Source organism: Nicotiana sylvestris, chromosome 7 (assembly GCF_000393655.2).
Source record: "Nicotiana sylvestris chromosome 7, ASM39365v2, whole genome shotgun sequence".
Taxonomy (NCBI): Eukaryota; Viridiplantae; Streptophyta; class Magnoliopsida; order Solanales; family Solanaceae; genus Nicotiana; species Nicotiana sylvestris.
In genome coordinates, this window is record NC_091063.1 from 61,323,746 (window position 1) to 61,348,643 (window position 24,898).

Consider the following 24,898-nt stretch of genomic DNA (forward strand, 5'->3'; position numbering starts at 1 on the left):
GAGGAAGTTCTTTGACAGGTTAAGGAGGTACAATTTGAAACTGAACCCCGCAAAGTGTGCATTCGGGGTCCCCGCAGGAAAGTTACTGAGATTCATTGTCGGTCATCGAGGGATCGAGCTGGATCCATCTAAAGTCAAGGCTATTCAGGAATTACCACCTCCTAGGAGCTAAAAGGACGTGATGAGCTTCCTAGGACATCTCAACTATATCAGTCGCTTCATAGCACAGTCCATAGTTATATGTGAACATATCTTCAAGATGCTGAGGAAAGATACCGAGACGAGCTGGATCGAGGATTGTCAGAAAGCTTTTGACAAGATCAAGGAGTACCTGTCCACACCACCAATTCTGGTTCTGCCAGAACTAGGACGGCCTTTGATTCTATATCTATCTGTGTTGGATGGAGCCTTCAGATGTGTTCTAGGACAACATGATGAGACAGGAAGAAAGGAGCAAGCCATATACTACTTGTGTAAGAAGTTCACACCTTACGAAGTACGGTACTCTCTACTGGAACACATTTGTTGTGCTTTGACTTGGACGGCCCAGAAGTTGAGGCATTACTTCCGTGCCTATACCACATACCTCATATCCAAGATGGACCCTTTGAAGTACATATTTCAGAAACCCATGCCAACTGGGAAGCTAGCCAAGTGGCAGATACTGTTGAGTGAGTTCGATATCGTCTACGTAACTCAAAAGGCGGTCAAAGGACAAGCATTGGGAATTGGAGCAGTTTTGGTAATTGGCAGATCATCTTGCTGAAAACCCAGTGGGAGGAGAATATGAACCCTTAAAAACATATTTTCCTGGCAGAGAGGTGTCATTTGTAGGAGAGGACATTACCAAAGCATACGAGGGTTGGAGGAGTGGGAATTGGAGCAATTTTGGTATCAGAAACAAGTCAACATTATTTAGTATCTGCTAAACTCAGATTTCTCTGCACCAACAACATGTCAGAGTATGAAGCCTATATACTAGAACTCAACATGGCAGTCGACATGAATATTCAGGAGCTGCTGGTAATCAGCAATTTAGATTTTCTTATGCACCAAGTACAAGGGGAGTGGCCCGCCAAGAATTCCAATATATTTCCATATCTGCACCATGTGAAGGAATTGAGAAAGAGGTTCACAAATATAGAGTTACAACATGTGCCCAGAATTCAAAATGAGTTTGTCGATGCATTGGCCACTTTGTCATCCATGATACAACATCCAGATAAGAATTTCATTGTTCCCATCCCAGTGAGAATCCATTGTCAACCGGCCTACTATGCTCATGTTGATGAAAAGATAGATGGAAAGCCTTGGTTCCATGACATCAAGGAGTATTTGGCGAAAGGAGAATACCCGGAGCACAAAAACCACACTAAAAAATGCAAGATTTTCCAATCACGTCTTCCACAGCGGAGGAAACTTGTATAGGAGAACTCCTAATTTGGGATTACTAAGATGTGTCGATGCAAGAGAGTCTTCTAAACTACTTGAGGATATATATGTTGGGACTTGCGGCCCGCACATGAATGGTTTTGTTTTGGCCAAGAAGATACATAGGGCCAGTTACTTTTGGATAACCATGGAGACAGATTGCATCTAGTATGTCCGCAAATGCTACCAATGCCAAGGGCATGCCGATATGATAAAAGTGTCGCCAAATGAGCTCAATACAACAAGCTCAACTTGGCCATTTGCAGCTTGGGGAATGGATGTCATTGGTCCAATTGAGCCCACTGCTTCTAACGGGCACAAGTTTATTCTAGTAGCCATTGATTACTTCACAAAATGAGTAGATGCAACATCTTACAAAGTTGTAACCAAGAAGGTCGTCGCAGACTTTATCTAAGATCGTATCATTTGCCGATTCGGAGTTCTCGAGTCCATTTTTATTGATAATGCTGCCAATATCAACAGTGATTTGATGAAAGCCATATGTGAGACTTTCAAAATCAAGCACAAGACTTCCACAACCTATAGACCTCAGATGAATGGAGCCGTAGGAACTGCCAACAAAAACATCAAGAAGATACTAAAGAAAATGGTAGAAAACCATAAACAATGGTACGAGAAGCTGCCCTTTGCTTTGTTGGGATACCGCACCACAGTTCGCACATCGACAGGGGCAACTCCTTACATGCTGGGTTATGGTACCGAAGCTGTCATCCCAACCGAGGTAGAGATTCCTTCTTTAAGGATTATACAGGAAGCCAAACTCAGCGATGCAGAATGGATAAGAAGCCGCTATGAACAATTGGCCCTTATCGATGGGAAAAACATGAACGCAGTATGTCATGGTCAGTTTTATCAGAACAAAATGTCCAGATCTTTCAACAAAAGGGTCAAACCAAGGCAATTTGCACCAGGACAACTAGTACTGAAGAAGATCTTCCCACATCAAGATGAAGACAAAGGGAAATTCTCTCCCAACTGTCAAGGTCCTTACATGGTTCACAGGGTGCTAACAGTAGGAGCACTCATACGTGTAGAGATGGACGGAGAAATCTGGCCAAAACCAATCAATTCAAACGCAGTCAAGAGATACTACGCTTAGACTATTTATATTTCCTCATCTGATGTAATTGAACTACGCTTGACCTGATTCCCATTTAAGAGGGGATACATAGTTAGCCTTGTGGGTTCGGTCATATCATAATAAAATTTCCATTTTCTCTCCAGAGCCAGAAACTGGGGCAGAATTTTGGGGAGGACCCTCAAAATGCCGGAGTAAGTCCAGCCGACGCCATCACATGCCAGAAAGTTAGAAATTGATTAAGAAACTGGGGCAAAATTTTGAGAAGGATTCTCAAAATTCCAAAGAAGGATCAACAAGGCTCGTTACCCACAAATAGCCAAAGGATCATATACCAAATTGGGGTAGAATTTTGAGTAGGACCCTCAAAATTCTAACACGAGAAAGCTGCAATGTCTCTGAAATGCTTACAGTCACTAGTTCATCTAAAATTACTGGATATTTCAATATGTTTCTAACCAACTCTATTTTTATTGATAATTGCATATTTTTAAAAACTCTATTTTTCGTAACAGTCAGGTGTTACCCGGGAAAACTGAAATAAGGCCTCCAGAACGGAATAAAGCAAGGCCAGCGAAGGCACGAACCAACCTCCCCCTCACAAAACTGACAATTTTTCTTTGAACGCAGGCACATTTGACGTAGCGATAGCATTCGCAAACATGTATACACAAAGAAAATTCACTATCAAACAGGTTGTCAGACATCTAATACGCCTCCAGCTAAGAAATATGCTACCCTTATTTGCTACTCGACTAAACCCTGTCCTGCATATCTCCATGAGGCTAATCATTGCCTCCATATTTGCATGAGGCTAATCCTTTCCTCCATATCTGCATGAGGCTAATCCCTTCCTCCATACTTGCATGAGGCTAATCCTTGCCTCCGTATTTGCGTGAGGCTAATCCCTGCCTCCATACTTGCATGAGACTAATCCCTGCCTCCCTATCTGCATGAGGCTAATCCCTGCCTCCACACTTGCATGAGGCTAATCCTTGTCTCTGTATTTGCATGAGGCTAATCCTTGCCTCCATATCTGCATGAGGCTAATCCTTACCTCCCTATCTACATGAGGCTAATCCTTGCCTCCCTATCTGCATGAGGCTAATCCCTGCCTCCATACTTGCATGAGGCTAATCCTTGCCTCCATACTTACATGAGGCTAATCCTAGCCTCCATGTCTGCATGAGGCTAATCTCTGCCTCCATGTCTGCATGAGGCTAATCCCTGCCTCCATGTCTGCATGAGGCTAATCCCTGCCTCTGTATTTGCATGAGGCTAATCCCTGCCTCTATATTTGCATGAGGCTAATCCCTGCCTCCATACTTACATGAGTTTAATCCCTGCATCCCTATCTACATGAGGCTAATCTCTTCCTCCATACCTGCATGAGGCTAATCCTTTCCACCATATTTTCATGAGGCTAATCCTTGCCTCCATATTTGCATGAAGCTAATCCCCGCCTCCCTATCTACATGAGGCTAATTCCTGCCTCCATATTTGCATGAGGCTAATCCTTGCCTCCATATCTGCATGAGGCTAATCCTTGATTCCACATCCGCATGAGGCTAATCCTTGCCTCCATATCTGCATAAGGCTAATCATTGCATCCATATTTGTATGAGGCTAATTCTTTCCTCCACATCCGCATGAGGCTAATCCTTGCCTCCATATCTGCCTGAGGCAAATTCTTTCCTCCACATCCGCATGAGGTTAATCCTTGTCTCCACATTTGTATGGGACTAAGCATTGTCCCCCCTTGCATAAATATCATTCTATTTCGGTACTATCTATTTGCTTTCAATCGGGCTAAGCTATGCCCCTCATTTCACAAGACTAAGCCTTGTCTTGTTAACATCATATTATTGCATCTCATGGGCTGAAATATCACCAATCTATTCAAAGGTGTCATAGTCTAAAAGGCATCATCCTCATAGCCGGAATACACCATGCCATAGCTTGAGGATCTCTCAAATTATTTAAAGGCGTCATGGTTCGGAGGCACCATTTTCATGGCCCGAGAACATCATTTCATGGCCTGCAAATCCCTCACTAAACAATTCATGGCCCAAGACATCATGGCCGAAGGACGTCATCCTTAACCGTCCGAAGACAACTTTCATGGTCCAAAGGGAATCTGCATCATGTTTAAATATTCACACAAATACACGTTTGTAGCATCTCTTTATCTGCAGGTGACCAGTAAGCAACTGCTATCCTAGCAGGAGCAACCTCGCTCCAGTTCCTTCAACTATCTCAAACTTGACCACTCACCATAACCACTCTTGCATCCATTCCAAAATCTCGTGTATGTTCTTGTAATGACTTCATCGATATATTCCGCCAATGAATCCAGAATTACACGTGGCCTAATTCCTGTAAAACCAGGGAAATGTAGGAAGCTCAAAGACTAGAGTTCGACCTCTATCTTTTAAAACATCCCATCTGGTCAAAATTGGCCATCATTTCTTTACCCGGAAACTCTTTCATCCTTCCCAGAGAAAGAGGGGCAGCTGTTGATACCTAATTTTTCTCATAATATTTTCAAAACTATGCTTTGATGTCAATTACTATTTTTTATACAATTTCTGCATTTTTAAAATATTCTAACTAATTTCTCCCAGCATTTATTTTATAAAAACAATCACTAATTGCATCACAAATAGTTTAATAATAATTTTTGTGGCTTAATTTTATTATTTGTATTTGTACCAAGTTTTAATTATTGCACAAATAGCCACATTAGTATTTTTAGAATGCAATTGCAATTACTTTGCAATTATAGCCTATGCATGCGTTATTATATTATTTTACCGAAAAATAGCCTTTTATATTTTTAAAATATTAAGTAATTTTTTAAAAATATTTCCAGGCATAAAAAATATTTTTATAGCCTATTAGTTATTTTAAAAAATTATTTTATCAATTAAATAGTGTATTTAACGAATGGCCCCCTTATTTTCAAATTTAGCCTAAATACCTAGCCCAATTTTAATCCCAATTTCAAATTAGACCAGGCCCAAAATCTACCCAGCATCTACCCGACCCATTTCTTGCTAAATCCTGGTCGTCGATCATTTTGATAAATGGTCCAGATCCCCCCTTACCTAAATTAAACCTAATCACATCCCCTAAACCTCTAATTTCCCTATCATCTCAAGCCGACATCTGATCCCCTGTTCTCTCAAATGCTCTCAAGCCCTAACCCTAACTCACCGTCATCGCCATTCATCTGTTGTCGTTCATGGTGGTTCCTCACCACCATCAGACCTCTAATGGCCTCTTCTATGTTGGTATTGCTATCTCTAAGGTCCTTGAGGGACCAGGTAGTCCACTTACACCTATGACCCTTTCTTGCCTGTTTCAGGCTGTTCCGATTTGATTTCGAGTAGGATCTCCCTATTTCTCTTTAAACCTATGGATTTTTAAGCCTACTTCTTCATCTCTGTTTTTTTCCTCTCGAACCCTCATTTCTTCCTTTGAACTTCTCAGATCATTACAGATCTGAGATGGTTTGGACTTATTTCACCCGTTTTTACAAAAATCTTCTGGTTTTACGAGTGGCTTTCCATTTTTTCTCAAACTAGGGTTTCCTGAAAATCTTTTTCTTCAAAACGTTTTGCTGACTTTAAGTATATAATCTTCTATTTTATGTGTTTTTGACTGATTTCGAAAGGTTTTCTTCAACCATAACTAGCTTATGCTAAAGCCCTAATGTTTCTTATGTTTTGCTTCGATTCTGAGTCTTTTCGTGCTACTTGTTACGTTGTTCGTTCTGTACATTGACTTTCACGATTTCCCCTTTAGTCTAAATTCAATGTCTTGTGATTTTTACCCCAGTTCATCTCTATTAAGGTTTTTGATTCGATTTGTTGGCTAATTTCTATACGTTTTTGAGATTCTATGTTAGCCTACTTGTCTATTTGTGGTAAACCTATATTTTTCTCCTTAAATCAGTGACTGATTTGAATTCTTGATTTATCAATTTGTTTCGTTAAGACTTATGTGTTGAGTCCTGACTATTCCTTTCTTGCCTTATTTGAATTGTCTATGATACTTGCTGATTCTTTACATGATTCTCTCCTTAATTAAGCCCTTGACTATTTTATTTTGAATTTCTTAATTTTGGTTTGATTTGAACCATTTTCCTTAATAAGGCCTCTGATTCTTACTTCTTTACTCAGTCTGATTGAACTTTTTGCCTTAATTGGTTCATGTAATTACCGTTGGCTAATTTTCCTTAATTAAAGGAGAAAACAATGCTGAATCTTTGTGTGATTGATTGTGAAATTCCTTAATTGCTGATTATTGATTACTTTACCTTATTTGACCTACTCTTGAACTACTATATAAACTCTCTTTATTTTAAACTTCTAGGACACGAATATTAGTTCAGAAATCACTATTTTTACACACTGAAAAGCTCTTTCTGCTCTCTCTCTACTACTTGTGATATTTAGTATTCTAGCTGGCTACAAGCCAAAGCTAGAAATTGTGCAACACCTATCTTACATCTTGTGTTTTCTTTCTCTAACTGGTATGCCTCTAATTAAATTTTAGCATCCAAACCTATGTGTTTATTTACTGCCTTAGTTCATCAATTCTGAGTTCATTCCTGCTTCTGTTTACTGCTTACTTAGCATGCCAAATACTACCTTATTCAAATATGTAATTAGCATGTCTCCACCGTACTTGTTTGTTCATTATCTTGTTTAACATGTCTTGCATAAGTAACTAGCCTGTTTGACTGACTACTGTTCATCTAGCATGCCTAAACATTGCTTTTGTGTAATCAACATGCCTACACTTGTTAATACTTGCCTATCATGTTCATTTAAGTCCTTGCATGTTCTGCCTTACTCCTGCTAAGTTATCTAATCTCCCTAAAGTGACTCTAGTTGTGTTGTTTATATGTCCTCAACATGTTTCTGCTGTAATCTTTGCTTTATGTTTCAATGACCTGCATTCTATCTAACCTATTAGTTCTGTAGAACCCCTTGAAAACTCAATGCATCTTGTTGTTTATGTGCTCCATTAAGGTGTATCCTATGTGTTCCCAACCCCTCTTTCCTTTTGTGGAAACTGTTTGTCAAAGTATTTTCCAAAGCTGTTTGTTTTATGACTTGTGTTCTGATTGCAAAATTGTTTTTCATACTTTCCTCAAACTGTTTTTACCTCTAAATTGGTACTGGTTTTCAGAAAAAAAATTCACTCCTAAGACCTTTCTTTATACTGTTTATCAAACTCATTCAAATCATTATGCACTCTCACTTACTCTTAGATTACTAAGTCCTGCCCATTTGGTATGTGTACTGCTTAGAGACCTTTGAGATCTCTCTGAACTCTAGCATATCAGGGCTGGCACTTCCACACTGCATATAAATCAGTCCTTATTTGAGAAAGGTCTGGGTGTGAGCACTACCCGGGATCCTTGAAGTCCTTAGGGAACTCTAACACACCTAAATATGAAATTGGCTATGAAACTTTGGGCATTTGTGACTACTGAAGGCTTGGAAATTGCTTTGGGCCTTCTTCAGGCTCCCTATAATTTAATTTCTATTCTATCTATGTATTTGTTTTCAATCGTTGGTCTGTAATAATTAATTTTAAACATATATTGGGGTGATTAGTGAAAAGGGAGGGTAGTCATATACTGTGGGTAACGTTGGGTAGATAATATGCCTGTTCATTTGGTTCAAATATGTTTTATTAGATAACATGCCTATAGGATTCATTTGGTTCAAATGTATTTGTTAGATAATATGCCTATAGGATTTTTCTTTGGTTAAACTAAATTCTGCTTGATTTACATAATTAGAAATCATGCTTATAGGATCTAAATTAGCTTCATTTGTAGAAATCATGCCTATAGGATCCAAAATCAGTTTAGTTAGATCTAAAATTAGTTTTAATTGCAGAAATCGTGCCTATAGGTTCTGAATCGATTTAATTAACTAACCTACTCGTTTCTTCAACGTTGTGCTAATTAACATCACTAGAAAGTATGCCTATAGGATCCAAATTGCCTGTTTAAAATTGTTTACTATTTTACTGCAGTCCTGATCAATGATTAGATAAAATATAGGACATCACTATTATACACCTAGGCAAGCCTGTAGGGCGACTAAAATTCTGCAAATTGTAAAACTACGCTATGTTATCTGTGACTGCTCATATTCAACAGGTCTAAAATCAATAGGCAAACTGAATAGGCCTTTAACACTTTGGTCCTACTCAATACTGTATATTTTATGCTCACCTAGATATCTTATTCTAGGGCTTCTTTTAAATACCTGAAACTGTGTTTAAGACGTGCACTTGCTTGCTCTGTTTGTGGAGGTAAAACTTGAGCCTTTAATTGTTCCATCTTTGGTCCAGTCCTAATTGTTTTTGATTGTCGCCTAGATTTTTCTCCTTTAAAGTACCTTAGGATAGTCTAGAACTACCAAAATTAGAGGTCCTAAATACCTCAGGGCCACAAGGAAGGGATGAGTAGTGCACGCATAAGATATCTTTTAAGGTTGCTAGAATGCTTTAGGCTATGGTCAGGGGGAATTGGATAGTAAGGATATGATGACTGTGTTCTAATGTCACGTGTAGCCCCTCATTGAGGAGTGATTACCGGGCATTGCATGGGTATGATCCTATAGTCTAACCAACCTAGGACCCCTCTTTCCCAATTCCTATGGGTTTTAAATGAACTTATTTTTCTTTATATATATATATATATATATATATATATGCAAGTTGTTCAAACCTTTCCCTTGCTTCCATTACATGAATATACATGTGTTTAGAAAGTGAAAACATGTCTTTATTTGCGAATATATGTTGAAATTGTTTACCTGTAAAATGACTAATTCACATAGTTTAAGTTCGGTCGGGACCCACCGTTGTGGACCGCGAGAGGTGCCTAACACCTTCCCCTCAAGGTTATTTCGATCCCTTACCCTAATCTCTGGTAATGCAAACTAGTTCATGAGTTAATCGCTCTAGGTGCCCTAACGCACTGTAATCCGTTAGGTGGCGACTCTTCAAATACCCAATTTCCAAAAGGAAATGAGTTATTCCCCCATGAATGTCGAAACCTGGACTTCCCCATCAAAAAGGAGAAAAAGGGGAGCCACAACAAGAGGGGCGAGTTATTGCATATGATTCACGTCAGCTAAAGCTCATGAGAAGAATTACCCTGTGCATGATTTGGCATTGGCCGCGATAGTTCATGCTCTCAGGATCAAGGGCCATTTTCTTTATGGGATATCATGTGAGGTTTACATCGATCATCGCAGATTGCAGCATTTGTTCAAGCAGAGGGATCTTAATTTGAGGCAGCGCAGGTGGCTTGATTTTCTAAAAGATTATGATATTACCATCTTTTATCATTCGGGCAAGGAGAATATGGTTGCGGATGCCTTGAGTAGAAAGGTGGAGAGCTTGGGTAATTTGGCCTTCATTTCAGCAGAGGAGAGGACATTAGCTTTGGACATTCAGTCATTGGCTAACAGAATCGTGAGGTTGGATATTTCAAAGCTCAGCCGAGTTCTTGCATGCGTCGTCGCTTAGTCTTCTTTATTCGAGCAGATCAATGCTCGTCAGTACAGTGATCCGCACTTATTGGTATTCAGAGAAATGATACTACATGATGGCGCCAAAGAGGTTTTTATCTGTGAGGATGGTGTTCTGTGGCTCCAAGGTCACCTATGTGTTCCTAATGTTGATGGCTTGAGGGGGAAGATTCTAGAAGAGGCACATAGTCCTCGGTATACTATTCATCCAGGTGCTATGAAGATGTATCGCGACCTGAGGCAACATTATTGGTAGCGGCAGATGAAGAAGAACATTGTTGAGTATGTAACTAGATGCCTAAATTGCCAGCAGGTTAAGTATGAGCACAAGACGCCAGGTGGCCTACTTCAGCAGATGGTTATACCTTAGTGGAAATAGGAGCTCATCACTACGGACTTCATAGTTGGGTTGCCCTGGACCCTGAGGAAGTTTGATGCAGTTTGGGTCATTGTCAACAGGTTGACCAAGTCGACACACTTCATTCTGGTTGGGACTACATATTCTTTATAGAGATTGGCCCAGATTTACATTTAGGAGATTTTTCGATTACATGGTATGCATGTGTCCATCATATCAGATAGAGGCCCTCAATTCACTTCACATTTTGGAGGGTAATATAGAGTAAGTTAGGGACCCGGGTGGAGCTCAGCACAGTTGTTCACCCGCAGACCGACGGACAGTCGGAGCAGACGATTCAGATCTTGGAGGAGATGCTCAGAGCATGTATGATTGACTTCGAAGGGCAGTGGGATCGATTCTTTCCTTTAGCCAAGTTTGCTTACAATAACAGTTATCAGTCCGGCATCGAGATTGCTCCATTTGAGGCTTTATATGGTCGGTGATGTCGTTCGCCCATCGGATGGTTTGAGCCCGGCGAGGGTAAGTTATATGGTAATAATTTTGTGAAGGATGCCTTGGAAAAGGTAAAGTTGATTCAGGAGCGACTTCGCAGAGCACAGTCTAGACAAAAGAGTTACGTGGATCAGAAAGCGTTTGATTTATCATTTATGGTAGGCGAGAAGGTTCTCTTGAAAGTCTCGCCGATGAAGGGAATCATGAGTTCCGGGAATAAGGGTAAGTTGAGCCTAAGGTTTATAGGTCCATTTGAGGTGTTGAGTTGAATTTGGGAGGTTGCTTATGAGCTTGCTTTGCCTCCCAGTCTATCGGGAGTTCATCCAGTTTTTCATGTGTCTATTCTCCGGAAGTATCATCTCGATAGGTCGCATGTGTTAGACTAAAACACTGTTCAGCTAGATGAGAGCCTGGTTATGATGAGGAGCCAGTTGTCATTGTTGACAAGCAAGTTTGCTAGTTGAGGTCCAAGAAGATTTCTATGGTAAAGGTTCAATGGAGGGGTCAACCAGTTGAGGAGGTGATTTGGGAGACCGAAGAGGACATGCGGAGCAGATACCCACACTTATTCAGCACTCCAGGTATGATTCTAGACCCGTTCGAGGACGGAAGTTTGATTAAGAGGTGTAGAATGTAACGACCCGACCAGTCATTTTTCTTTATAGATCCCATTCCCTTAAATAAGACTCCCCATATGTGATTTTACTATTTTATGACTTGCGGGGATGATTAGTTCGGGTTTGGAAGTATTTGGGTTGAAATCGGAACACTTAGTTCCTTAATATTGGCTTTAAAGGTTTAAGTTTGAATTGAATCAACATTTTAACTAAACCACATCGGAATCGGGATTTGACGGTCACAGTAGGTTTGTGATGATTTTGGATTTAGGCGTATGTTCGGATCGGGTTTCGGATGACCCGGGAGCGTTTTGACGCATTGAAAGTTTTTCAAGTTCTTTAGATTTGGTTTGAAGTAGGTTTTGGTGTTATCGAGGCCTGTTTGGGATTCTGAGCCTCAGAATAGTTCCATATTGTGATTTAAGACTTGCACGCAAAATTTGGTGTCATTCTGAGTATTCTATGTATGATTCGGCGCGTTCAGAGCAAGTTGAAAACTTGAAGTTAATAATTTGATTCAATTTGGTTTTGGGGTGCGATTCTTACTTTTGATGTTTTTTATGCATTTCGAGAGTTCGAGCAGGTCCGTATTATATTTATGGACTTATTGATGCACTTGGAGGGGTCTCGGGTGGCTTGGGTGAGTTTCGGACTGCCCGGAGCTAAGTTCCAAAAAATCTGGTGTGCTGGTTCTGGTTTCCTTCTTCAAAAAATCTGGTGTGCTGGTTCTGGTTTCCTTCTTCGCGATCACGAGGGTTGTGTCGTGTTTGCGGAGAAGGTAAAGGTGAGGGGCTGATATTGCTCTACGTGTTTGCAACCTCTTTCCCCCTTTCCTGAAGGTCTGGGACCTGTGGCCTCTGCATTCGCGTGAGGAGACCCGTGTTCGCGTAGGGAGATAGACCTTGGTGGGGGAGGGGGGGGTGAACTCATTCTTTGTTTAAAACAAAGAAAAATCATGATCTTTGTCGTGTCACTACAGACTTCGGTAGAAAGTACTAGATTCTTTGATAGTTATTCTAGGATTTCCTGCAGCTTTGATTAACTTTTAACTGATTCTGTACATGTATATTTGTATTGAGTATTGACTATTTTCTGTAAATTCAATGGGCATTTAGAAGAACTCATTCAGTATCCCTAAAGTTTCTGGAATAGAAAGCCTCCACATGTTAGCATTACTGCACACATATTCTGCTATTTTCTTTAATCGCCTTTCACTACTTTTGTTCTGCATTAGAGTTAGTAAAATAAGTTACTTCTAGATTGCCTTAAACAGTAGCAGCAAGGAGTTTATTCTAATTTTGAAGACTTAACTGTATCACATAAAAGCAATAGATCATTTGAGGATGATGTGAATGATTGATAACATGAAAGTAGTCAAATTTAGCAACATGCACGTGAGATAGACATATGCTCAAATAATCTCTTAGTAAAAATTATGCTCTCTTGGTAAAAGTGTTACAACTGGTATTTGGTATCAGATATAGGTGGATACAGAAGTTCTGAATCTGAGGACTACAACTTGCACATGAAATAGAAGTTCTGCAGAGAATTGTTGATGGCGAGGTATGAATAATTTACTGAGAGCTAGCAAGAAGTATCTGAGTACCTTTGGGTACCTTACCAGCCCCAAAGTTTGAATATTTGGAGGATGGATGACCATTTAAAGTATATATTGTCATTAACAGGTATTTGTGGGGTGGGGAGTGGGGGGAGGGGAAGGGGGTTGGCCGTATTTCCTTTGCTCATTATTCGTCGTTTTGATTTCATTTGATTGATTCCAATAGACAGAGAGGGAGTGCTTTCAATCTTTATCTTTAGCAAATATTTTTTTTTTTTTAATCTTGTAGCCTTGGTGCAGACACTGCAGTACTACTGTGGTTGAAGATTTCTTTGATTTTGGAGGTTCTATGGAAGAACTGAACATTTTAATTAAGTTTTTTTAAGATGTAGAAGCTTCCATTCGTATTTTCTTTGTTTTTAATATTCGTTTCTATTTTAGCAGCGTTTTATTCAAATCCCTTGGTCTTTTATAATCGTCGGAATCCAATTATGTGGTTATTTATCATGTAAGTATTTAATTTGTTGGAAATATTAATCTATTTTATTTATCATGAAAGTATTTTATTACTTTCATTTGTTGGAAATGTTAATCCATTTTCAAACTTTTAGTTTGAGTGTTCTTAATGACACGTTTTCCTGATGTTGAACCTTTTCTATAATCATGTTGATTTCGGGCATATGGCCGTGCTTAGCACGGACACCACCATCTAGTAATAGTATAAAATTACTCGGTCTTTGGTTGTATTTACCACAAGTGTTTGCCCCTTACTAAAATGGAAGAAAAAACCGTTACGCTTCTAAAATAAGTGGGCATGCCTTTTGAACGAAATGTTTGGCTCAGTAACTCAGGTAATGGGTGTGCCTTTTGAATGAACGGCTTGGCTCAGTTAATGAGCGTATCTTTTCAATCAAACATTTGGCTTAAATGATCAAAAAAAGGAGGAAAAAAATAGATGAAACCTAGCTTTTGAGAGATGCCTACGTTAATTTATAGTAGTTTCTCGTCACGTACATTGCACGTGTATATCAAGTTATGTAATATACAGTTTTATAAAATAATATCAATATTATTAAAAACAAAAGTTTGAGGAAATAATTATACGTAAAAGTATACACTATAAGATTTTATATATGATCAATGTGGATCTATCACATACAACTTTTGATAATCTTAAAAGAATATCACAAGATAACATCGTCAGACCAATAAAATAAGTTTATTTACAACGCACCCTCAATCATTTAGCTTAACATAAAATAATATAGATTTGACTTATATCTATAGAACCGATTTCACCGATACTTTTTTTTATTGAATAATTGTTTTCATATATAAGGAGATAGATAATATGTGAAAATCAATAAAATAGAAATAATAGAATAATTATGGATCAAAATGAATATTAGGCCAGTACAAGTTGCTTTTCTTGTGAAGAAAAACACGAAATTTGATATATAGGTTGATACACCAACAATAATAACTTTTCGTTAAATACAACTTCAAAAATCAAATTATTTCATAATTTCTTCCATTATAAAGAAAGATCACTAATCTTTATTTAGCGAACGTTAGTCTTCATTGATTCTTTTCATCCTCTTCCTTTGTTCATCTTGTTCCTCAACTGTGGTAGCATCAACATCTTCAGGTTCATATTTTTTTTTGGAGCAACTAAAGTTCCCCGTATAAATTTTAAGTTTTAGTAATTTTTACACAAATTTCAAGTGGATGAATCAGTCGAGTAGACTCAGTTGAAGACGGAATTGCACCTTTCTTATTAATTTTGATAAAAAGAAAATTAATTCTCTATGTTTACTCAACACTATCTTGATTAGCATTAAGTTTCCAATTTGATGTCTTAGAGTTCCAAAATATTACGGTATTGAACAGTGCTTCTCCTTCATTCATCTTACTAAGCTAAATCTAAAATACATACATTAAATTAGAAAGAAATAAAAGAATATTGGCAAGTACCTTTAGGAATTCTAGAAGCTGACACTTGTCACCAAATTTTTAATTGAAGAAGCAAGGTACTGTTTGTCGATTCTGTGGCTGAATTCAAAATGAAAATTAAATATAATGGATAACTAAATAGTATATAAAGTTGAAGGTAGTTTTGATTAGATTAGATCAATTACTTCAGTCGTTTGTAGGAATGGATATAGCAGATTCGTGCGTAATCCGTATCCATTGCCAATCAAATTTTCCGACATTGAAGAAAAATGAGTTTATAGCAGCATGATAGATGGAGAAACTAATCCGAAAAATAGTCACCACCTTTCAACTATAATTCCTAAAAGCAAACCCAAAGGCATCAAATGGATTAAGTTTTGTTTATCTATTGATTTGCATGCAATGTTGCGAACGGATTGGTGGCGGACATAATAATAAATAGTGGAGAAAAGTGTGAATGTCAAAAATTGAAGAGAGGCAATGCAAAGGTGAAATTCAGGATCAATGGTAAATGAATGCAAGTTTAAGGTATATATGTATATATTAAAGTATTTTTGCACATGTAAAGATATCTCGATAAAGTCAAATACAACTTGTTGGGTTAAATATGTAATGCTTGTATTTGATCCGCTTTGGATATTGTCATATTTCGGCAATAATTGGTACCAATCATTTTATCAACAATAGCACCTTTTGGAATTAGCTATTCAATGTGTTTTTTCCCTCACAGAATGGTTGTAAGTTGTGTCTCTTAATAAAGCATGAAACGTTGCTTGGGCCCTCTTGTAGGCATTAATTTTTTTTATTTTAAAATTAGGGTTTTAATATAATTTAAAGGAGCATTTAAGTAATTTAACTTTTAATTAAGGAGTTCATGCTTTTAATATGGTACTAGTCTTACGGTACGCGCATTGCGCGTGTAACCTATCTAAATGAGTATAAAACTTTTAAAAAATTATATAAATATTATTTTTAAATTAAAATAAATGTGTAAATTTATTTCAACAAAGAATATTGATTTTGTATAGCTAATTCAATGAGGAATATCAATTTATACCTTTCGCTCACCATGTTTTCTTTTAGCTATTTTAACTACTACTTTAAATTACTTATGAATAAATGTATATAATTTATTTTAATTAATTTCAATATATAAATTTATCTTATATATGTTTTAATTTTCGAGTATTGTAATCGATTTTTAATTTAATATGTGTATAAATTTACAATATATATTCAATTAATTCAAATAATTAACTTAAAGTACATTATAGTACTTATTACTTCAAATTAAAAATACTACTATTATTTTCAAAATGTAAGCATGTCGTATTAATCTTATTTATATATATTTTCATACACAACCTAGTATGTTTAAGTTTGGTTTACATATTATTAGTAATCTTTAACTTTTGAAGACCTAAAATTAGATCTAAAATTTTCTTAGTAGATTTCTAACACGTTTATACACATTTTGTCTAATGCACGTGTGAAAATGTCATAATTACTTTACATAATTTATTTAAGGAAAGGATTTATAAGTAAATTTTTATTTGGTGTTAAATTCCTAAAATTTAGTTTCTATATATGTAGTCCGAATAAGAGAAGATTTAATGACCAAAATTTAGTTGACTTTTAAGTCCTAAATATTAGTAGAATAATTAAATTATAATTATAACCAATATAAAATCTATATTAAAGGGTAAAAAAGGCGAACGACATTTCGCTAAGGGTCTTCGTGCTAGGATAAGCGCGATGCGCATGTACCTTCTATCGATCCGTATAAAATTATGAAAAATATAAGCCCTTAACAATAAGATTTTTAAAAATATAAGCTCTTGAATATGACAAATATTGAGCCTACTTAGTAACAAAAAATAGTGGATGTTCTATCTAAGTACGACAACAACCAAGATAATTGAAAGTTTAGTGTTATTATGTATCTCGTTCTTTTATATTAATTTCGTATCAAAATAGTCATCTAGGTACCATGTATTCTAAGACAAGTTAACTACAAAGAGAAGAAAAATTAACAATAGATAAATTATGTAGTTAAATAATAAAATTTATCGCTAATCCTACTTAGTGACAGAATCAGCTATATATTATAAAAAAATCCTATTAGCTACAAGATGAATTTACTAACTAATTCTTGTTTTGTAAAGTTAAATTATGTAGCAAAATTTCTCGGTAATAATATTAGTTTTTGTTTGACCAAAAATAAAAGTCATTTTCCATCTATTTTATTTTAACATATGCATTGAGGTAATTTTGTCAATTAAATTATGATAATTAGTTTCTTATCACAAATTAATGATTACTATTTTTTAAACAATAATTACTATTTCATAACTTAATGCCATAGTAAATTTTAACGAATTTAACAACCAAGCTTCTAATAAAATACTTATGATTCAAATTTTAAAAACAACAAATAAATCATATGAAAAGAAAAATTGGTCTTTTTGATTAAACAAGGACAAAGAAAAAAAATACCACATAAAACGTGAAGTTTCCTTGTTGGAAACCAACAAAAATCTTTCCTCCTACCTTTTTTGTATTCTTTTATGTCTTAATATATTGTATCTTTATTAGGAGAAGATATTAAACACTAAATTATATTAGATTTTTTTATTTATTTAGAATTCCTAAATATAAGAAATTTTTTTGATTTTATAATTTTATCCAATGTAAATTTTGTTTTTAAAGGGTAAAAAAGGCAAACGACATTTTGCTAAGGACCTTCGTGCTTTTAATATAATATAGATATATATATATATTAACATAATGCCTACGTTAATGTTTTCCTCCACCAATCAATTAGACTTGCTAAACTTCAAATTTTCTGGAATTAATCTCTCCATTCTTTGTAATCTGGAACGTAAATTAAGCCACTTTGCAACAAAAACAAATTTTTATAGAAAGAACATGTGGGAAATGTTTCAGGTGTCTAATATTTGTTTCCAAGTATATAAAAATTAAACGTTATTTTTGTAGAAAGAACTTGTAGGAAATGTTTCAGGCACCTAACATTCAATATTAGATCAAATGAAACTGCTAACATGAAATTGAAAATTAGTTGGCTAAATGAACAAACTATACTAAAATATTATCCCCAAGTACATTAAGAGGATGGTGGTTTAATTTCAGGTGAAGTTGTTTGCTTTAAAAACCTTTCCTATATACGAACTAATACTACATATTTTGATCCCCACATTGAGCTACTAATACCAAATGCCTTATATCTCTTAAAACACAGAACAGAAACAATAAACAAAAAGGGCCTGATAATGTAAGTGTTGTTTATATTACTACAACAACAACAACAGACCCAGTGTAATCCCATAAATGGGGTCTACTGTTTATGCAAATCTTACCCCTACCTTATAAAGATAGATAGGCTGTTTCCGATAGACCCTCGGCTCAAGGAACAACAGAGTTGTTTATATTACTAATCCCACTTAATATGAACATTCAATAGCCAATAATAACAAACAAAATGCAAGTTAGCTAAAGCAATGTGTCTATAAATTCTCTCTGATCTATTTGGAATTGATGTGTGTAGCAACTCGAACAAAGAAATAGACCTCTTTCAAAAGTTGCAAAAAGAAGTAAGTAATTAAAATGGCTAAATTTGGCCATTTGGGTAATTTTTAGTGTTGTGTATTCTAGTAGGTTCTAGCCATGCTCAGTTACAGCTCAACTTTTATGCCAAGAGCTGTCCAAAAGTTGAGAAGATAATTCAAGATTATGTGCAAAAGCACATACCAAATGCTCCATCTCTTGCAGCTGCCTTGCTCAGACTGCATTTCCACGATTGCTTTGTCAGGGTAGGTATTTTACATGCAACAATATTTTCACTAAACAGTAACATCTTGAAGTAATGCAGTTTAATTTTCTCTTTTTTCTTCTGAGTATTTGTAGGGTTATGATGGTTCAGTACTTCTGAATTTCACGTCGAGCACAAGATCACCAAACAGACAAAGTGGTTGGCCCTAATCAAACATTGAGAGGCTTCTCATTCATTGATGGTGTGAAGAAAATAGTTGAAGCTGAATGTCCTGGAGTAGTCTCTTGTGCATATATTGTTGCCTTGGTTGCTAGAGACTCTGTTGTGGTCACAGTAAGTACAAAACTTGAACCAACTTACAACTTGTATTTACTTGTCTCATTGTCTCCCTTTTACTTCTTTGTATGATAGGGAGGCCCTTACTGGAATGTACCAACTGGTAGAAGAGATGGCAGAATATCAAACGCGTCCGAGGCCTTGGCAAACATCCTTCCTCCAACTAGTAACTTCTCCAGTCTTCAGATGTCTTTCGCTAGCGAGGGTCTTGACCTAAAAGACTTGGTCCTATTGTCTGGTAAGTTTAAATTAGTACAAATTTCTACTTAGTTCTTCTATATTGAGATTTTCCATAAATTTAGTTTCTCTACAAATAAAAAAAAAACATTATTACTATGAATAATATGTTATTAGGTGCACATACCATTGGAATCTCTCATTGCTCACACGTTTATACAATTTTACTGGAGTTTTGGGCACAGAAGATCCATCTCTAGACAGTGAATATGCAGCTAATCTTAAGGCGAGGAAATGCAAATCAACCAATGACAATACCACAATTGTTGAAATGGATCCTGGCAGTTTCAGGACACTTGATCTTAGCTACTTTAAGCTTCTGCTCAAGAGAAGAGGGCTATTCCAATCTGATGCAGCCCTTGACTACAAGTGCGACAACAAAGTCATACATCAACCAGCTAGTACAAGGATCACTCAAACAATTCTATGCTGAATTTGCTCAGGCAATGGAGAAAATGGGCAGGATTGAAGTCAAGACTGGCTCTGCTGGTGAAATTAGGAAGCAGTGTGCAGTTGTGAATAGTTGAGTGCAACGATTGTGTGTTTGGGTGTGTGTGTACCTTGGTGTGAATGATTTCCTAACATGTATCATGTTCTTTTTTGTACTTATTCCAATTGTTTTGTATCTTGATGGTTTTGTTGAAACAAAACTAAGATCCAATCTGGTGCTTCTGAATTTGCTTTAGAGCATTTTGCTAGAAATGAACCTTTGTCTTTATATTCTTTCATAATGCAGCTGAGATTGAGAACTATTAAATATTCATCAATATTGATTGGATGCCTTTGTCCTGAGTAACTAAAGAATTCCATCAAAACCTTAGCAGACGGCAAAGTTGTTTAGTGAACATCAAGTTCGAACATCTCATCTTCCATTTGCTGCAAGTCTTTCTTTCATCCGGAGCTTCAAGAAAAGTTCAGTATCAATTATTTATAGTACTAGTTTCTGGGCACGCGCTTTGCACGTATACCCCTATCAATGAGTATATAAATGTTACTCCATTAAACACTATGTTTACGTTATACAATAAAAATTAAATAGAAAAATGTAAGTTTTTGAAATTGATTAATGTGATCCTATTTAGCTAACTAAATAAAGGAAGAAATTCGCAATTAACCAAGAACCATAATAAGTTCATGACAATTTTAGAGCAAACTTTAAAATCCAATATAACTTTTTAATTATATTTTCTACGTTGATAGGAGTAATCTTTTAGATGAAGGGTAAAATGAACATTGCACTTTTTTTGGTAATTGGGTAATTCAACTTAGATATTTGGAGCTTTGATAGTAGAAGGTCTGAATTTCTTTGACATGAATGATGCACTTCCTTCTGGGGCGGATTTATAGGTAAAAATATAGGGCACGTGAACTCATGGTCTTTTCGTAAACTTAAATATTTTATGTACATATTTTCTGAAATTGATATCATATTAGGCGCCCATGTTCCAAGAAGATTAAATGTGGACTTAGTTGAAAGTTGAGTTAATTACGAAGGGGAATAGAGGGATCAATTCCCAATTAATACATTTTCTCTTACTCTTTTTTAGTAGTGCACCTATGTACTACAAATCCTAGATTACTAAAATGTACGTAAATACAATTATTTTTAAGTTTTTCTTAAATTTGACATGACAATGTAAAAGAAACTAAGACTACCTATATATGTAGATTGACATTCATTTTTCAAATAAAATTACCATACCAGCAGCAAAGTTCCAAGTCGTATGATATTTTTAGTACTATTGAACTTTGTTCCTACAATCAATCTCGTACATGTGCTATTGCTTTCTTTTCATGACCGGTTAGTAGAGTTCAATGTAAGGATAGATAAAGAATCCAACTTGCATACATATATTGAGCCAGCACTGGTTATTAATTAGCAATAGGCTTTGGATGCATGTGCTTGTACCACAAAAATAATATTTTGCGTGTACAATGCTAATATCATAGACATTTCCAATGAATTTTAATGCCTACTAATACATTTTGTTAAAAATTATTAAAATCTGAAATTCTGAATTATATGTATACTACTTCCAATGGTAACAAATAAATTAAAAGATAAACATTATGAACACACAAATTTCTCTGTATAGAACTCCTTAGATATCAAGCAGAGAGACACAATAATGCTCATAAACAGGGAGCTCACTGGCTATTCAGCATATCGGCACACCCCTATGAATCCACGTGATGGAAGAGGAGGGGGAGAAGGGTTGCGGTGAAGGATAAGATACTGAAAAATAGGGTAGTAAACAAGGTTTCTGATGATTAATTATTTTACTTGATGACTTCATTCATCCCCTGCTGCCGCCTACTCCCTAGCTATCCTTAGTTCTCAATCTATTGACCATGAATAAAGCAACTATATATTTGAACTCCTTGACATTCTCATGAGCTGCAGGTGCATTGATGATCCTAAGACGTTAATTTTCTCTACTAATAATTGTCTGTCTCTTCATTTGCTCTAATGCTTAGGTTATCCGAACATATTTGTGTCTAACTGTTCAAGTCTACTTATTAATGCTTAGGTTATTGAACTTATTTATGTGTAACTGTTCAATAGTATGAAAACGGATAGAGGTGAAAGAGACTCGACTACAACATTATGGTGATTGTTAGGAATATTTATTGTGGACTGTTTTTTCTTACGTTTTTGTACATAAGAGTTAAGTAATAATTTATTTATTTTTAAGGGTATTATAGTACTTTAGCTTTATAGGGTTATTCTCGTCTTTCAACTTTGGTCTTCCCACTAATAATATAGCATGATGATGATGAGAAATAGATGAGAGGTTGAAGAGTCTAACAATTGAACGGAATAAGCTTATCTGCACCAAATTTGCGAAAGAATTGAAGGGGCCTAAAGTTGGAAACTACCATGTATATGTAACAGTAACAGACCAAGGGCAAATAGAGATGCACATTTCCATGACCTGCCTTGAGATATGCATTCAAATGCAATTTTTATCATGCTGGTGAAGTTTAAAATGGAAGACCACATTTGGAAACAATTAGAACAATTTACAATTGATGAAACTAATCACTGTGATTCAGAAGCAACAGAAACTCACTCAGGATAGATCAAACGCTGCACAGCCTAAGGGCAAATGTCAGAACACTAGGTACAAAATTTTTGCTAGAAGCTATACAAAGCATATGAGAATTTGTTTGCCAAACTGAAGAAACAGAAAACATTTAAAAGTGACGATAAAACAGGAAATCCAAGTCTGACTTTGTTAGCTTTCCCAAGGCATCTGAAGAACCACCGACAGTCCTGCAATCAAAAACTTGGAAGTTCAGCATGTCAGAGGGAAAACAAACAGTTAGAGGAAAATGATTTTCGAAAGAAAGAGCGGAGGAGGGAGGGAGTGGGAGCAAATAAGTGAACTCAAAAGCAAAACGCAACAGAAAGGCTGTCAATAACATTCATCAAATGCTTTATCTTTGAGAATTATTTGAATGAGAAGACATGAACAGGCTTTAAATGAGCTCTCACTATCAGTTGTAACATCTAAAAGAAAATTACTTGATTTCCATAACTTCTGAAGGCCTCTCCCACTGAAGGAAATGTATGAAAATAATTTCAACTCATCACCATATCCTTTAGTCAAATACATGCAACCATATAAACGACGGTAAGAAAAAGACAGTACTACTTGCCCTTCAAAAAATAGTTTCCTCTTCTCTTGTAACTCTAAGATCCTTTCTTCAATTGTATCCTCAATTACGAATCTCACAATCCTGCAAAATTAGAAAACAATAATAAGCTCTCCAGTCAACGGCATCCAAAGTACAAGAAATGCAAAACACGCTTGACTGGTTTATGTTGCCCTATTCGATGGATTCTATCTTGTGCTTGCAGCTCCACCGCAGGATTCCACCAAGGATCCATCAAGAAAACCTAGCATATGAAATTGGATATACCAAATGAACCAAATAACAGGAAATCTGAAGAGTGCAACACCATATATGCACAAGCCTTTTCGAATTTAGAATGGTTACCAGAGTCGGCGTATACAGAGAAAGAAAATAGAGCCCTTACATGTGATGCAACTGTAAGATTGAGGGCAACACCTCCAGCTTTCAAGCTCATAAGAAGTATCCTGCATTCTGGATCTTCAGTAAATGTGGTAACTGCAGCATCTCTTTCAGCCATAGACATGGATCCAACTAATTGAACACAACTGATGCCCGACTGCCCGAATATACACAAGACAAGTTTCTTTTTGTTACAGATAGAAAAAAAGGAGCTAGGGGGAAATATGAATGGAGAAAAGTATCTTCATATGTTACCTTATGAAGAGAATAGTGTATCAGATCCAAAACGACGTGAACTGGCTAAAAACTATTCCTTTTGCAGAACCGTCTCTTTCAACCAACCTAATTTCTTCCCTCTACATTCAATAAAAGTAGAAATGAACATCAAACTTGTATTGCGCATACCCCCTCACTTTGCAAAGAAGAAAAGCAAACTGAGGAGCAATATGATGATAGAGTATAAGGTAATTGCATACCAAAGCTTCTATTTTAGTGCTTGTCTGGAATTCATCGAGCTGAATTTTGTTCAATATACTTGAGGACCTAAACCCTTTGACAGTAGGCTTAGAACTAGAATCCCCCTTATCATTATTTGCATTGGAGTCAAATGTAAGGGGTTTATCACATGAAGGGCATGCCAGTTTTCCCCTACTTTCAGCAAAGTTTATCAAACACGTCTTGCAAAACACGTGTGTGCAAGAAGTAACCTGCAACAATCAAAGTACTTTTGATAAATATCTCAGTGTCTAAAGGGTGTACATGCAACATTCAGGCTGACAATGAGCAATTGAAAGGTGCTCCAAGTTCTTGGACCTTGAACGGACAACATGAAAAATAAGTACTAAATGCAAAAAGGAGAAATCTGTCAAATTAAATTTCAGCTAAGTAACGTCAGGGTCACAAACTCACTATTGGATCTTCCACCGTATCTTTACATAAGCTACACGATTGTTCAACATGGACCCAGCGTTCGGGAAGCTCAGGCTCGTCAGCCTTCACATTTGCGTGTGGTTCCTCGCCTTCGCGGTTTGCCATCTCCTGGGCCTTGGGCAGATTGCCTTCGCGATCGCCTAACACTTGGTTAATGTCGGGACTCTTTGGTTCATTTCTTTCACATCTTGGTCGATTTTTGAGCTCTTCGTAGAGGGGTTTTCGCCTAACACTTTAAGGTAAGTAATTCCTACCCAATGTATGTTTAATACACATATTGTGGGTAGATTTTAACATGTAAAATTGTTGAAATTTTGGATTTAGTTAAAAAATCTAGGTCTTGATAAAAATTAGATTTAACCACGAAAATGATTATAGAATTGAGTGAAAATTTTATATTTGAGCGCATGAGGTTATGGGTAACATTCATCTTCAAAAGTTTTCGAAATCTGGGCAAGTGGCCCCAGGGGTAAATTTTAGGAATCTTC

General features: G+C 36.4%; 3 protein-coding genes and 1 pseudogene across 3 annotated transcripts; 2 read left to right on the plus strand and 2 right to left on the minus strand.

Annotated features, from left to right (window-relative positions):
• The first annotated feature begins 259 nt into the window (after nucleotides 1-259).
• On the plus strand, nucleotides 260-1,428 carry LOC138873213 (uncharacterized). Its single transcript, XM_070151658.1, has 2 exons — nucleotides 260-496; nucleotides 835-1,428. Exons 1-2 carry the CDS (start codon nucleotides 260-262, stop codon nucleotides 1,426-1,428), a joined length of 831 nt encoding a protein of 276 aa, XP_070007759.1.
• Nucleotides 1,429-18,700: 17,272 nt separating this feature from the next.
• LOC104233398 (peroxidase 3-like) lies at nucleotides 18,701-20,073 on the plus strand (annotated as a pseudogene).
• Nucleotides 20,074-22,380: 2,307 nt separating this feature from the next.
• On the minus strand, nucleotides 22,381-24,581 carry LOC104233399 (ATP-dependent helicase rhp16-like). The gene is made up of 6 exons (XM_070151003.1): nucleotides 24,390-24,581; nucleotides 23,957-24,187; nucleotides 23,736-23,836; nucleotides 23,485-23,637; nucleotides 23,103-23,343; nucleotides 22,381-22,716 (listed from the first exon to the last, which is right to left on the minus strand). Exons 1-3 carry the CDS (start codon nucleotides 24,513-24,515, stop codon nucleotides 23,756-23,758), a joined length of 438 nt encoding a protein of 145 aa, XP_070007104.1. The 5' UTR covers nucleotides 24,516-24,581; the 3' UTR covers nucleotides 22,381-22,716; nucleotides 23,103-23,343; nucleotides 23,485-23,637; nucleotides 23,736-23,755.
• LOC138873214 (DNA repair protein RAD16-like) lies at nucleotides 22,638-23,598 on the minus strand. Its single transcript, XM_070151659.1, has 4 exons — nucleotides 23,461-23,598; nucleotides 23,237-23,343; nucleotides 23,103-23,183; nucleotides 22,638-22,716 (listed from the first exon to the last, which is right to left on the minus strand). Exons 1-4 carry the CDS (start codon nucleotides 23,596-23,598, stop codon nucleotides 22,638-22,640), a joined length of 405 nt encoding a protein of 134 aa, XP_070007760.1.
• Nucleotides 24,582-24,898: the final 317 nt, after the last annotated feature.

What these genes read in the sequence shown, in the direction of transcription:
- LOC138873213 (XM_070151658.1), top strand. Translation starts at nt 260, where the DNA reads ATGCTGAGGAAAGATACCGAGACGAGCTGGATCGAGGATTGTCAGAAA. An exon ending in AGAAGTTCACACCTTACGAA is followed by an intron (nt 497 to 834) that starts GTACGGTACTCT and finishes TGTCATTTGTAG; the next exon opens with GAGAGGACATTACCAAAGCA.
- LOC138873214 (XM_070151659.1), bottom strand. Translation starts at nt 23,598, where the DNA reads ATGGCTGAAAGAGATGCTGCAGTTACCACATTTACTGAAGATCCAGAA. An exon ending in GGGCTCTATTTTCTTTCTCT is followed by an intron (nt 23,344 to 23,460) that starts GTATACGCCGAC and finishes TTCATATGCTAG; the next exon opens with GTTTTCTTGATGGATCCTTG. An exon ending in AAGCGTGTTTTGCATTTCTT is followed by an intron (nt 23,184 to 23,236) that starts GTACTTTGGATG and finishes CTAATTTTGCAG; the next exon opens with GATTGTGAGATTCGTAATTG.
- LOC104233399 (XM_070151003.1), bottom strand. Translation starts at nt 24,515, where the DNA reads ATGGCAAACCGCGAAGGCGAGGAACCACACGCAAATGTGAAGGCTGAC. An exon ending in ATACGGTGGAAGATCCAATA is followed by an intron (nt 24,188 to 24,389) that starts GTGAGTTTGTGA and finishes TGATTGTTGCAG; the next exon opens with GTTACTTCTTGCACACACGT. An exon ending in GCACTAAAATAGAAGCTTTG is followed by an intron (nt 23,837 to 23,956) that starts GTATGCAATTAC and finishes TATTGAATGTAG; the next exon opens with AGGGAAGAAATTAGGTTGGT.